The 12,159-nt window shown below is 42.1% G+C and overlaps 1 protein-coding gene across 2 annotated transcripts in view; it reads left to right on the top strand.

Moving 5' to 3' along the window:
* Positions 1 to 366: 366 nt before the first annotated feature.
* Positions 367 to 12,159, top strand: part of GRK4 (G protein-coupled receptor kinase 4) — a 38,335-nt gene continuing 26,542 nt past the window's right edge. The window contains exons 1-3 of one of the 2 annotated variants that reach the window (XM_032186428.1): positions 367 to 624; positions 10,731 to 10,817; positions 11,471 to 11,583. In XM_032186428.1, coding sequence (XP_032042319.1) covers positions 573 to 624; positions 10,731 to 10,817; positions 11,471 to 11,583 — 252 coding nt within the window. In that variant the 5' untranslated portion in view covers positions 367 to 572. The remainder of the gene's footprint in view (positions 625 to 10,730; positions 10,818 to 11,470; positions 11,584 to 12,159) is intronic. The other variant, XM_032186429.1, reaches the window with a different exon arrangement.

The following is a 12,159-nucleotide window of genomic DNA, read 5'->3' as shown; positions in this document are numbered from 1 at the left end:
GTGTCCGCGCTCCCGCACCCCGCGTGCCCCCAGCGCCCGCCACGCACCGGCGGCGGCCCCGCGAAGTCTCGCGAGAGCTGCCTCCAAACGTCGCGAGACTTGCCGCCCTTCTCCCCTCCCCGCTTCGGCGGTGACCCACGGGGAAGGTTGGGAAAGGGCTGTGGCGCGCACTACGAATCCCAGCATGCAAAGCGCGGCGGGGCGCAGGGAGACGCCGAGCTGTGCCGCGCGGGGGATGCTGGGAGTTGTAGTTTCGGCGAGGGGGTGAGGCAGAGGCGGAGTTGCCTGAGGAGAAGGAGGAGGAGGAGGAGGAGGAGGGCGGCGAGCTATGGTCGGGGCGGGCGGGCGCTGCCTGCTCCTTGCCTCCGCCCTCGGGGAGGGGGAGGCCGGTGCCGGGCCGAGCAGCGGGTGATGATGGGGAAGAGGCGAGCGCAGCGCTGAGGGGCCGCGGGGCCGGATGAGCGGCGGCGAGGCGCTGGCGGGGCGGGAGGAGGAGGAAGAAGAAGAAGGAGAAGAAGAAGAAGAAGAGGGGGCGACGGAGGCTGCCCTGAGGGGAAGGAGCCCCCCCGACCATGGAGATCGAGAACATCGTGGCCAACACGGTGCTGCTGAAAGCCCGGGAGGGTGAGAGCTGAGGGGGGGAGGGAGGAAGAGGAGGGAAGGGCTGAGGGAGGAAGGGGCTGGGGTGAGGGGGGGGGAGAGGGGCCGAGCCCCGCTTCGCACCAGCGAGGTTTTAGGAGCCTCCTGCTGTCGGGCTGCTGCCGAGAGACCCGTCCGCCTGTGCCTGCAAAAGGGCCCAGGGACCCCAGGCTCCTGTGGAAGACCCCGAGCCTTCGTCCGCCCGCAACGCCTGCCTCAGGGAATCGGCCGCCTGCACCCTGAAGATGGGTTTTCTGTCACGTTTTGGGGTATTTCCGTGAGGTCAAACCTGAGGGTTTATTCCCCAGAGCATCTGGACCTGAAGATTCCTCTCCCACCTAACACACGTTTTTAACAGATGCAAATTTTTGCCTACCAAATGGTAGCAAACGTTTTAATAGATACAAAGCTTCACTTACCAAACGAGCATTGTTTACAAAAACCTCCTGAAATTAGATTATACTTACTCCTTTTTCGCATGTATAGCTGTCCATTAAACGGCCGCTTGAAAGCCTCTCCAGATTACCACCGCGCTCCGTGTGGAGTCTGTTTTTCAGCTTCGAAATGTGCAGATTCTTCTTGGATTGGATTCTGCTTTTCTTAATTGCCTTGAGAAGTCCCATTAGTTTAGTTGAGCTGTTTAAAGTGAGTAAGAACAACAGAATCTTCTCCTGTATGTTTTGCAAGTTCCTCCAACTCTAAATGGGTTTGGCACTTACGCCATATGTGTATCCAGTTAAATTTGCCTTAAGCAGCAAGAGAGGAAAATCAACTTTCTGGCTTTGAAGTGGGGTTTAAAAACCAGAGCAGCGATCACGATTTGGGCTATTTCCCAACTTTAGCTGAAAAGACCACCTCAAACCGTAGGACATGTTTTGGCTGGTTTCACTGACAGTACATGTCTGTGGCGCTGCCTGGATTTGGAGTTCGCATTGAAGTGATCTGAGAAATGAAGGGAAAGTGGAATCTGGCTCAAAACTTTACTGTGCCCAAACCCTTACCACAAAGAGTGGAGTGGTAGTCTGGAAAAGCTTTTAAGTGGCTGCTTAATGTCAGGTTGCCTCTTTAGTTAAGGTTTCACTATGTTTAAAATAAATTACAGTGGTAGAACTGACCAAACAAGATATTTTAATGAACGAAATGAAAGTCTGACAGGAGTTGATGTAAAGAAGATCAGCTCTATCTGACGTGAAGCTTTAAAAAGTAGTGGTAATAAACTGTTACTCTTTTGTACCTTCAGCTGGCCTGGGCTTTTTTAGTGTAAGCATACCCAATAATGCCATTTCTGGCTTTAAAACCCCGCTGGTAGAGGGACCTGTGCCTTTTCAGGTCTGTGCCCCTGTGCTTGGGGTAGTTTGTGCATCAATGCTCCCTAAAATGAAAGTAGTTTCTGTCTGTTGCATTGCCTTTTCTGATCTCTCTGGTTTACTCCTCTTGGGACCATCCCATAAAATCCCTGTCCTAGCTCTCTTCTTATGTGCCTGGTGTGCTTTAAAGGAACAAAATTTGTAGAGAGAGTCTGTGTAGTAGTTTAACTTAGTGTAATATATTCATCGCTGAAAGGGCCTCGCAACTGTGACAGAAAAGCAGATTTACAATTCTTTTTTCTTACTGCTTCCATTCAGTCTTACTGTATAGTGTAGGGAGAGGTGCAAGGGAGTGGAAGAGTGCAGGATTACTGTTGCGCATAGAAGGTGAAATCCTAAATTAGCATGGAGTAACAGCTTACCTGATTTTCCTGTGCAGGCTTCAGGCATATCAGTAATTCTTTTTCTAGTTTCTCAGTGTATTGCAGATGTGAAGAGTGTTTACCTGTATAAATGTATCAGTTCTATAAGCAAAAGTGGTGAGATAGAAAGCACCGTGCTCTTGTTTTATAGGTACCAGGGACATGCTGAGAGAAATTAATTTAGGCTTAATTATGGTCTGCATGGTTCCCTGTCTAACTTGAGGTGCCTTCATGATGAAGGTGATGGTAGGAAAAAACTGTAGTCTTGAAAGCATTTTGCGAAGTCTTTTAGCCCTAGAGCTAAGTTAGCTTCATTTTGCAAATACAGAATGTGAATGAATGATGTGTCCTTGCCCTCATCTGGTGAGAGGGTATGGCAGAGGCTTAATCAGAATTCAGAAATGCCTGGTAAATAGTGTCATTTCTAAAGAAAATTATAACTGAGCGCTTAAACCAGACCTGACATTCAAAATTGTGATCCCAAATTTGCGCTCCTCAGTTTCCTCTAATTTTAGGCAGTGATTTTTGCATGTGAATGTTGTTTGCATGTGCATATCATTGGGGTTTTGCATTGGTAGGTGCACAGAATTAGCACACCTTGGACAGCTAGGAGCATGTCTAGTGTCTCAAGCTGATCTTACATATATAAAGCTTGCTGCATGGAACTGGAGAGCCAGGAACTAGTAAGTGTCCTTGGACAGAATGCAGTTTTTTTGCTATTTTCTCTCCTACAGAATAAAGCCCAAGTGGTATTGCTGTTTGCCTTTGAGCTAACAGTCCTGCTGATAATTTATTTCATTAGATGCACAAATCATCTAGTTCACTTCGTGTGACGATAAGGTTGGTTTATAGAAGTTTGCTAGTCCCAATTTTGAGGTCAGATCAACCCCCTGCTTCCCTCCAGCCTCCAAACTTCCAACTCTGTTTTATGTTGCTATTCTCTGAGAGGATTTTTGAAATGCTTTCATAAAATGAGTTATTTTAATAGAAGCCTGGCACTTTCCAATAATGGCTTGTAATGTCTCTGCAGCAACTATAACACTTCTTTATGCGAAGAAGGAAAGCTGTGAGAATTACTTAGCTCCTTTTAATGTGACTTTGTAAACAATCAGATCATCACACATGGGTGTTCGTGGTGGCTTGCAATGACTTTTGTATGTGCCTAGTGCCAGAAAATATTGTGATAACGTAGAGTAAGTACCCTGTGGTGCTTTGTGGCTGAAAGATTGAAGTCAGGAGCTGTAGCGGGAGTTTTCTCTTTCCTGCACTTTTCCAGTTGACCTGCTTGTGCTGAGAGACTGTGCTGCTTGTCCCCAGTGGGATTTGCCTCCAGGTGAAAATCATAGTGCAGGGTGCTCTGGCATTCCCTGCCCCAGTTCCTTGGGGTAAGTAGCCTGCACTAATCCAGCACCCTTCCTCTTCTGCATGCTTTGCTTTTTAAGGGTAATCTCTGTGAAAGAAAACTTCCTCTGTAGGTCAGCCCTGTGGAGGAACAGCACGAGTGACTCAGTAGAAAAACAAGAGATTATAAAGCAAACCTGAAGTTGATTTTGTGAGCGCTGTAGTGCAGGAACTGAGATATAAAAACGGTTAAGTGATAGTGATGTGTGAACTGGGAGACAGACAGCGAAAAGCCTTGCAGTTTCATGATCTCCTTACTCAGACTTCTCACATACAGGGGTTTTGATGTGTAAAAGAATGTAGCAATATAAATTTTAGTTTTGTACAAGAACAGAGGAATTAAGAAATTCGTTTTTTTCCCAGCAACATCTTTGCAATTAGTATCTCTTAAAAATATTGAAAAATTTAACCCAGAAATATGGCCAAATAATAAATATAAGCTATGTTATTCTGAAGGAAATCTAAAAGTTCAGGAACAAAACTGCATTTTGTGTTTTATACTCGCTTTTCTCTTTATTTATATTGGTAGCTTCTGTTTTTCATAGCCGTTTCAATCACTCTCAATAAATCCTTTGAGTAGATGTAAGCTCCAAGTTCCCTTTAGCATCCCACATGTAATCGGTGAGGTTTTGAAAGAAGTTCATCGCTGGATATTTTAAACTGCGTAAGAGCCTTCCTTTTTTCATTGCCTAAAGTAATATTCTCCAGAAAGGCTTTCAAAGGGTAGACCTGCAGGTCCTTTGAAGTCAATGGCAGTTCACTCCAAATGGGGACCCATGCCAAGAGCACATTTTGAACATACCTGGTCCATTTGCATCCACTTGCAAATTCATTCCTACTGCCCCGGCAGGAGCAAATTGCAAATGAGAACACAGTCTGCTGGTAGGCACATAATGTGCTGCGTGCCATGATTAGTTTAAGCTGAATTAAGATCTTGCCTCAGTTGGAAGCGGTGTTTCCTCCAAGCTCTTGGTTGTATTGGTTCAAGCCTGTGGTTGCCGAAGGGGTCCGATGGTTTATAGGTCCAAGTAGAAAGTAATCATGGATACGTGGGTTGTTAAGGTGTTTTTTTTCCCTGTGTTGTTGGGTGGTGGTTTTTTAATTCCAAAATTAGATTTGAGATGGATCAGCGAGCTCCTGTGCTTCTGATAATTGTTCGGTGCAACCCAAGGATGGAATTAGCAGGGACCTTTTGGTAACAAAATGCGATCGCAGTTTGGTTTCAGCTAATCTTGAAAGATACCTGCTTCAGGATCGAAACGTTGTTGGGTTAACACCTCACAAAACATAAGCAGTCCACTTAAATGGTGTGTTTGATCCGTCTAGGTTTAAAAGTTAATTACATAATTCTGCAAGCAAAATTAATCCTACTTCTGCTTGCAGTAAAAGGTAACAACTCCATATAGTGTTGGTGATGATACACAGACAAACGTTCTATAATGAGTGTGGTTGTAACCAGGAACAAAATTGTAAGGAGGTTTCTCAGTTCACTGCAGCTTGGCTGTCAAACTGAACTAAAATCGATAATTATGTAAGGAGTATGAATGAGTGGGAAACCAAGGCACACTCATAGCCAGAATTGCACTCTTCGGAGTTCATTCACCGGCAGCAAATACAAATTTTAACGTGAGATTGCTGCGAGTTTTGGCAGTTGCTGTTATTTTTGTCTGTTCTTCCCTTATTTGCCTCCTCTGTTCTGTTGCGCTCCCTTATTGCATTGTGTTTTAAATTGCTGTAAACTCATTGTGGCAGGAAACATGTCTTCCTGTGTTTGTACAGAATTATGCACGATGTCTGCCTTTTTGTCCTTTATTTAATGAACTGTAAGAAGAATGCATGTGGGCATGTTGGAATCTAAATAATTACATTTACTAAATAAACACGGCATGAGAGGCCTAGTTATTGATATACATTGCTGCTCTGCTGCTTTCTAATGTGGCAATTAGAACTAGAGGCTTCATGATGTCCTTTAAGGAGTTACAGTTCTTCCCTGTCTTCTGCAGTCAGTGCGTGCCATCGTGATAAAGAACCCGTGTTCATCAAGGAATTATCTGTAAACTTGGAGATTTCTTGCTTTTTTCTGTTGTTTTTTTTTGCCTAGCAAACTCTGTTTGTTAAGCCGTTGTGAAGGACGTGTTATGGATGTTGCACTGTTGGACTGCAGGGTTAGTTTAATAAAATCTAGGTCAGATCAGTTGCATTTGCTTGAGTTGATACAAGACTTTGATACCTCATTGCTGAAGAAGTGCAGAAGCTGTTCAGCATAAAATCACAGATTCAATAAGGCTGGGAAAGACCTCCGAGATCATCTCGTCCAACCACCTCCCAACCACTAACACCCACTACACCATGTCCTTACACACGTTTACTGGAATTGCGTGTAGAGCTGAGGGGAAGAACCAGTAGCTCAGATGGTTGTAGCAGTGGGAACACTACATGGTGGGGCACGTACACAACCTGCAGAAGTGCACACAGAGGCACGTGTGGTTTTTAACCGCTTCCAGTGCTACTGCTCTATCAAATGAGTGAGAAGACTCCAGGTTTACCTCACTGAAGTCCCACTAGGCATTTGAATGCAGGCATGTAAGCAATATTATCTTTAAAATACCACAAAAATCTGTTTTAATCTTCTAGGTGTTTCTGTTCTGACCTCTTGCACTTTTGTTTCCACTGGTGTTCAGAAGTGCCTTGGCCTTTTTAATGCTGAAGGGGTAGGTGCCTACTTTGTTCTGACACCTGAACTTTCAGCTCCCTCTCTCTCTATCTGTGTGGTGTGTCTGAAACTCAGAAGGAGAATGGCACTCTGTTGAACCTGGTTGTGAAGCTGTGACCAGGCTTGTGTTTCTTGACATCTCAGTTCCTAAAAAAATCTGACTGGTGCCATGGAGAAGGGTGCAGACACCCCACAAAGTACTACCAAGAGCTGTCTGGAATTGTAAGCATCATGAATAAAGTGATGTTGAGCGTGAACTCATCTCCTGGCCTCAAGTTACCATTAGTTTTTTACCACTTTGGAGTTTACTGTTCTGATCTGCAGACCTAAGGAGTTAATTCTGTAGTGCTCAGTGCCTTGAAGGTGAATTTCGCATGGTTAAGGCAAACTATGGAAGATCATTACTTAGTGGACAACATTTACAAACATCTTTGTACTGTAAGGCTGTCACCGAGCTTGAATATTTTGATTTTTTGGTGAAAGGTTTCAATCTTCTTCGTGAGTGGATTGAAGGAAAATGTGGCTGCGAGTAGGAGGAGCTCATATGAACTTAAAATCTTTCAGGAAACTTGTCTGCAACTTTTTCTACTGTAGGATAGGTTTATTCTCAGACAGTGTATGTACCTGGATTATCCTCTTGCCTCCCAGTGTAGGTGATGCAGAGCTTTTGCATTTTGAAATGAACCACTCGAACGACTCGTGCAGGAAAGGGCATGTGGTAGGTCCTTGCCTTGATGCAGTTAGGCGCTCTCAGAGCTCGTTTGGGTGTGGTCTGGTATGAATTTCTCAGCCGGTATCTGATGATCTGCTTTGTGGACTCTGTTTTGCAAGAGTGATGTTGTAGCAATCGTGCACCCCTGGTGCTGCGCAGCTGTGTGCTGCTCAACCACAGGGGTGCACTGGCAAGGAAGCTGGAGCTCGGAGGCCACCGAGCAGCTCAGGACCAGAATGTCAGTGACAGTATCAGCCCCCAAATCTGTGCACTTTGATTAACCAAAGACAGGATGATACTTCTCATAAATATTTATGAAGTATCATAAATAATGATACTTCTCATAAATAATTCTCATTCTGTAGGGCAGAAACCAAGTTTTCTCTCTGTCTACCTCAAAGAAGACTGGCTAACGATGTTCCTTCAACGTTGTGCTCGATGAAATGAATGTCGTGCTCCTTGTCCGTGAGGGAGGTTGCTGTGGTACTGGGCAGTCTGTCTGCTGCTCTGATAAATATTGCAAATTGTGTAGATCTGTTTCCACACCAGATTGCTTTGTTTTACCCCAGTAGTTTCTTTTTTGCAATTATTTTTGCTTTTGCTGACGTATAAGCCAACCACTTCACGTGTTTACAAATGTTGCTTTGAAGAGTTTTTTTTTTTAAGTTGGAAAATGAAAGCATCTTAACTTCCACCTACCTGATTTTAGAACATGTTTTTTTAAGAGGCAAAAACATGTGAAGAGGCGAATGCTGAGATTCTAACTCTAAGAAGTAATTTGGGAAGGAGGAGAAGGTTCTGATGTACTTGAAGCTGTAATTGCAGTGTTTCCTCATTGTCATGGTCGATTGCTGCATCCACCCTTCTTTTTATAAAAGATGAGTCGCTTCAACTTGCACATCGTTCTTGCCAACAATTACATCTGAAAGAGGTGAGAGTGGTAATTCATCTGAAACACACAGGTCATCCATAAGGCAGACTGGTCTAATGGCTTTATTGCTGCCCTGTTGGAAAGTAAGCCATTGGTCTTTCTACAATAATTTTATCTCAAGTATTTTAGAATGAGATCCAGAACAGAAGCACTGAAATCAATATTGAGACACTCTCACAAACCACAGCTGTTAGAATTTAATTTCATACTTGCTTTGAACTGCCTCAGAAATGGAAAAATACGCTTTTCTGCTGTTAGGCAATAATATGACAAATAAATTGTTCTCCTCCATAACTTTTACCAGAAATGGCTAATTTATCTGTAAATTATGGAGCTCATAGATCCTCTTCACATTATTGGGACATAAAGACCTTCTGTGCTTTCTCTTGGAATCTAAGAACAGGCAGTTCAGACAAAAAGAAAGCTTGATGATTTAGCTGATGCTTACAAGCATTTGATTCTTGCGTATCATTAATAAATTATGTAGCCTTTATTGAATTCTCTGAGATGGGAAATTCAACTGTATTAGAGCATGTGGTCTCTTGTAGAATGAAGTTCACAAAGGTCGCACAGGAACCAACTTGCCAAATATGTGCAGCAAAATACAGCAGGCTGCCCTGAGCTGGACTTGAAGTATGATGTACAGATCCCCATTTTTAGTGCTATTTTTTTTTCTTTTGCTGTGCTTCAGAAGATATATGTCACAGCTTGGTTTTACTCTTTCCATACAGCACTGTGGTGTAAATTTGGGTCAGTTTCTCATTCGTGGTCTATGCTCTTTGTGCTGGGTTGTGCACAAGAGTCCTTCTTTCAGAAACTGCTCAGAACAAATTTAACTTCAGTGGACCTTGCCACTTAGTGTAAGTTTCAGTGACAGGGTTAAAAATAAGGTTGATGCTTCCATCGAATGTTTTTCTTGATGTAACAATCTAGACTCAGTCCTTTTCTACTCAATGCACGTGTACAGGCTACAGTTCAGTATTCCCTGATTTTGGTGGTGTTCAGTTCTATAAGAAATACATCTCTTGGCTGTGTGTGTGTGTGTTTTTTTCAAGTATGTATTCAACTCTTTTTCTTAAACATCAAAAGTATTTTATTAATCTGTTGGAAGTTTGCTTTAATGATGCAGGTAATGTTAAAGCTTCATGTATAGTTCTGCTACTGCGTAAAGTAGGTGTATTTGTGCTGAAGTATTTTGGAAGGTGAACGACCTACAAAGCAACGTGAGGAAATCTTGCTGTAGAAGGTTTTTAGGGAGTATGCATCAGTTCAAAGAGCCTCTGCAAGACAGATCTCTATGGTTTTGTATTTCGTATTTGTTTACTTTTCTACTGATACTGGAGTTGAGAGTTTTGTTGCAGCGGCACAGTGAGACATCAATGTTCCCATTAGCAAAGATCACTTAAATTTGATTAGAGCTAAGGTACACTGAGCTGGAGCTGCTCTGGCAGCAGCGGTGGAACCCTTCAAGAAGATGCAAGTTTGAGTGAAGTGTTCGTTTAGATCTGTTTTATTATTATGAAGGTGTTAGTTCCTTTCTCCCTAACAATTTTGTTCTGAAAGACCTAAGAGCACTGTTTGCTGCTTGGTTTCTGTTCGGGTTACATAGGGTAACTCCCTTCCTCCCTCTCCCATTGTGGTTAACAGTATGCAGTGCTTTGATACAGTTAGAAACTCTCCGTGCACTTTTGCTGCTGTTCTGTCATGTGGAAATGCATCTGGCCGTATCACTTAGTAAAATCTTCTTCTAAAATATTCTGTAGCACAGAAATTTCTCTTCCGTTGAAATGTTTTGCAATGAAAAAGAAACGTGTTCCTGTGTGTCCATCCGTCTCTGCTTTTTTTGATAAGTGTGCAGGTCTTCTGCAAATGCAGTTGGCTTCGTCAGGTCAAAGTGATGTGCTAAAATTCCATTTTTAACATAGAAAATGGAGCACTAGTGTATTTTTGCAATCCAATCTAAAAAATATTGTAGCATCTTTTAATCACTTTTATTAAAGTACTAAAATCTGAAGCATTGAAAAGATCTGGACTCTGCAACAGTTAAGTTCTGTCTGCTGTTATGTATCTTAACATAGCCTTCAATAAATAGCATGTATTTGGTTAGTGCCCACTCATTTATCCCTAGGGGTCGACTGCTGTTATCTTTACACCCTTTGAAAACAAATAAACAACTTGATTATTCAAAAATGCATTTAAAAACTTGATGTGTTTTATTACTTGACTTTAATGCCTTCCATTCTTCACTGGTTGAGATGTAACGCCCAATTTTTTTTGGTTTCTGACTTTGCTGATGTTTCGGTTTTGTTTGCAATTTTCAGAATTCCTAGATATTTGCCTTTTCTTTGCAGAGAGATTCTGTATGCGCATCCGGAGCCAGTGTTTGTGTTGCAAAAACCTTTCTGCATTTTTAGTGTTTCATATAAAAGTTTCTCTACATAAAGTTTGTTACTGATTTGGATATCCTTGTTGATGGATTTCCTTTTAGATGTGAAAAGCAGCCTGACAGATCTGTGCAGAAGTGACTTAATTTTATGCTGCTTAGAATCAGAGTTTAGTTTGATGTGGTGTTGTGTTTTACATTGCTTTTTTGTTTTTCTTCTAGGCAAACGAAGTGGGCGTAGCAAAAAATGGAGAGAAATGCTGAAGTTGCCGCCTGTTAGTCAATGTGAAAGCATTAGATGCTCAATCGGTAGGTATCCTCCAGAGCAGTCTGTCTTATCTTTGAGAAGGAAGAGAGTAAGTTTGGTGGTGTTAAATGAAAGACTTCTGTCTTGCTCTGAATGCAGAATATTCAGACCTTTAACATGATGGAGAATTTATGGGGAAGTAAATTTACAATAAGATAGAAGCTGCATCATAGCTCCTTATTTATTAAAGGAAACTGCTTCTGAAAGATGAATTTGCAAAGCTATGAACTAGAAAAGGAAATTGTATTGTAATTTGAATGGTATGGAAGTAAATTTCCTAATCTTTTTCTTAGTCTTGTAATAATTTTTCAGTCTTTTCTGTTGTTAGTCTATATTCCTTCTTTGCAAACAGTCATGTTTGCATTGGTATTGCTGTTTCACAGTATTGTTAATTTCCAACCTCATCCTAAATGAATCTTAACTAAATCATTCAATATGTTTTTAGTTTTTATAAATATGATAGTCTGTCAGAGACAAATGTGGCAGGAAGAGTGTTTCACTATTTTTCAGGTTGATTTTGATGATGTCTTTGTTAAACATGTTAACGTAAAATCTTGATGCTTTAGTGTTTTTTTGTCCCATTCTCAAATGGGAATAAGGTTCTTGCTGTGGCAAAGATTAAAATAGAGATGTTTACTTCTCGTCTGTTTCTCAGAAAGAGATTATAACCAGCTTTGCGACAAACAGCCAATAGGAAGACTTCTCTTCAGGCAGTTTTGTGACTCCAGACCAGACTTGAAAAGATGCATTGAATTTCTGGATGCAGTGGTAAGCAGTGAGAAATTGGACATTGGTATCCATAGTCGATAGCTCATACTCTTTTTTTTTTTTTTTTGTATTAGTTTTGGCTGAGATAGAGTTGATGTATTTTCAGAGTAGCTTGTATGGTGCTGTGTTTTGGATTTGTGACCAAAGCAGTGTTGATAACACCACTGTGTTAGCTATAGCTGAATAGTGCGTACACAGCAGCAAGGCCTTCTTGTTTCTCACTCTGCACCACCAGTGAGCAGGTGGGGGGCACAAGAAGCTGGGAGGGGACACAGCTCAGGTGGCTGATGCCAGCTGACAAAAGCTGTATTCCATACAACATCTGAATCTGACTTTCTTGGTTTCCTCTTTAGCTAAACCACTCTTTTCTTTTTCGTGTATTAGCAAGTTTATACTTGCCAGCTATAAAACTGTAACTTTTGATGGATGTCAATAAATTCTGGCACTGCTTCTTAAACGAAGATGTTTACTCTAAAATCTCTGCCATCTTGGCATGCTCAGAGGTATAAAGATGGCATGATGGGAATAAGAGAATTCTAGAGAGACTGTGCTATTTGTCTTCTTGAGCCTAAAAGG

This window comes from Aythya fuligula, chromosome 4 (assembly GCF_009819795.1).
Source record: "Aythya fuligula isolate bAytFul2 chromosome 4, bAytFul2.pri, whole genome shotgun sequence".
NCBI lineage: Eukaryota > Metazoa > Chordata > Aves > Anseriformes > Anatidae > Aythya > Aythya fuligula.
Note: the sequence above shows the minus strand (reverse complement) of the source record. Positions and strands in the feature narration are given on the sequence as shown.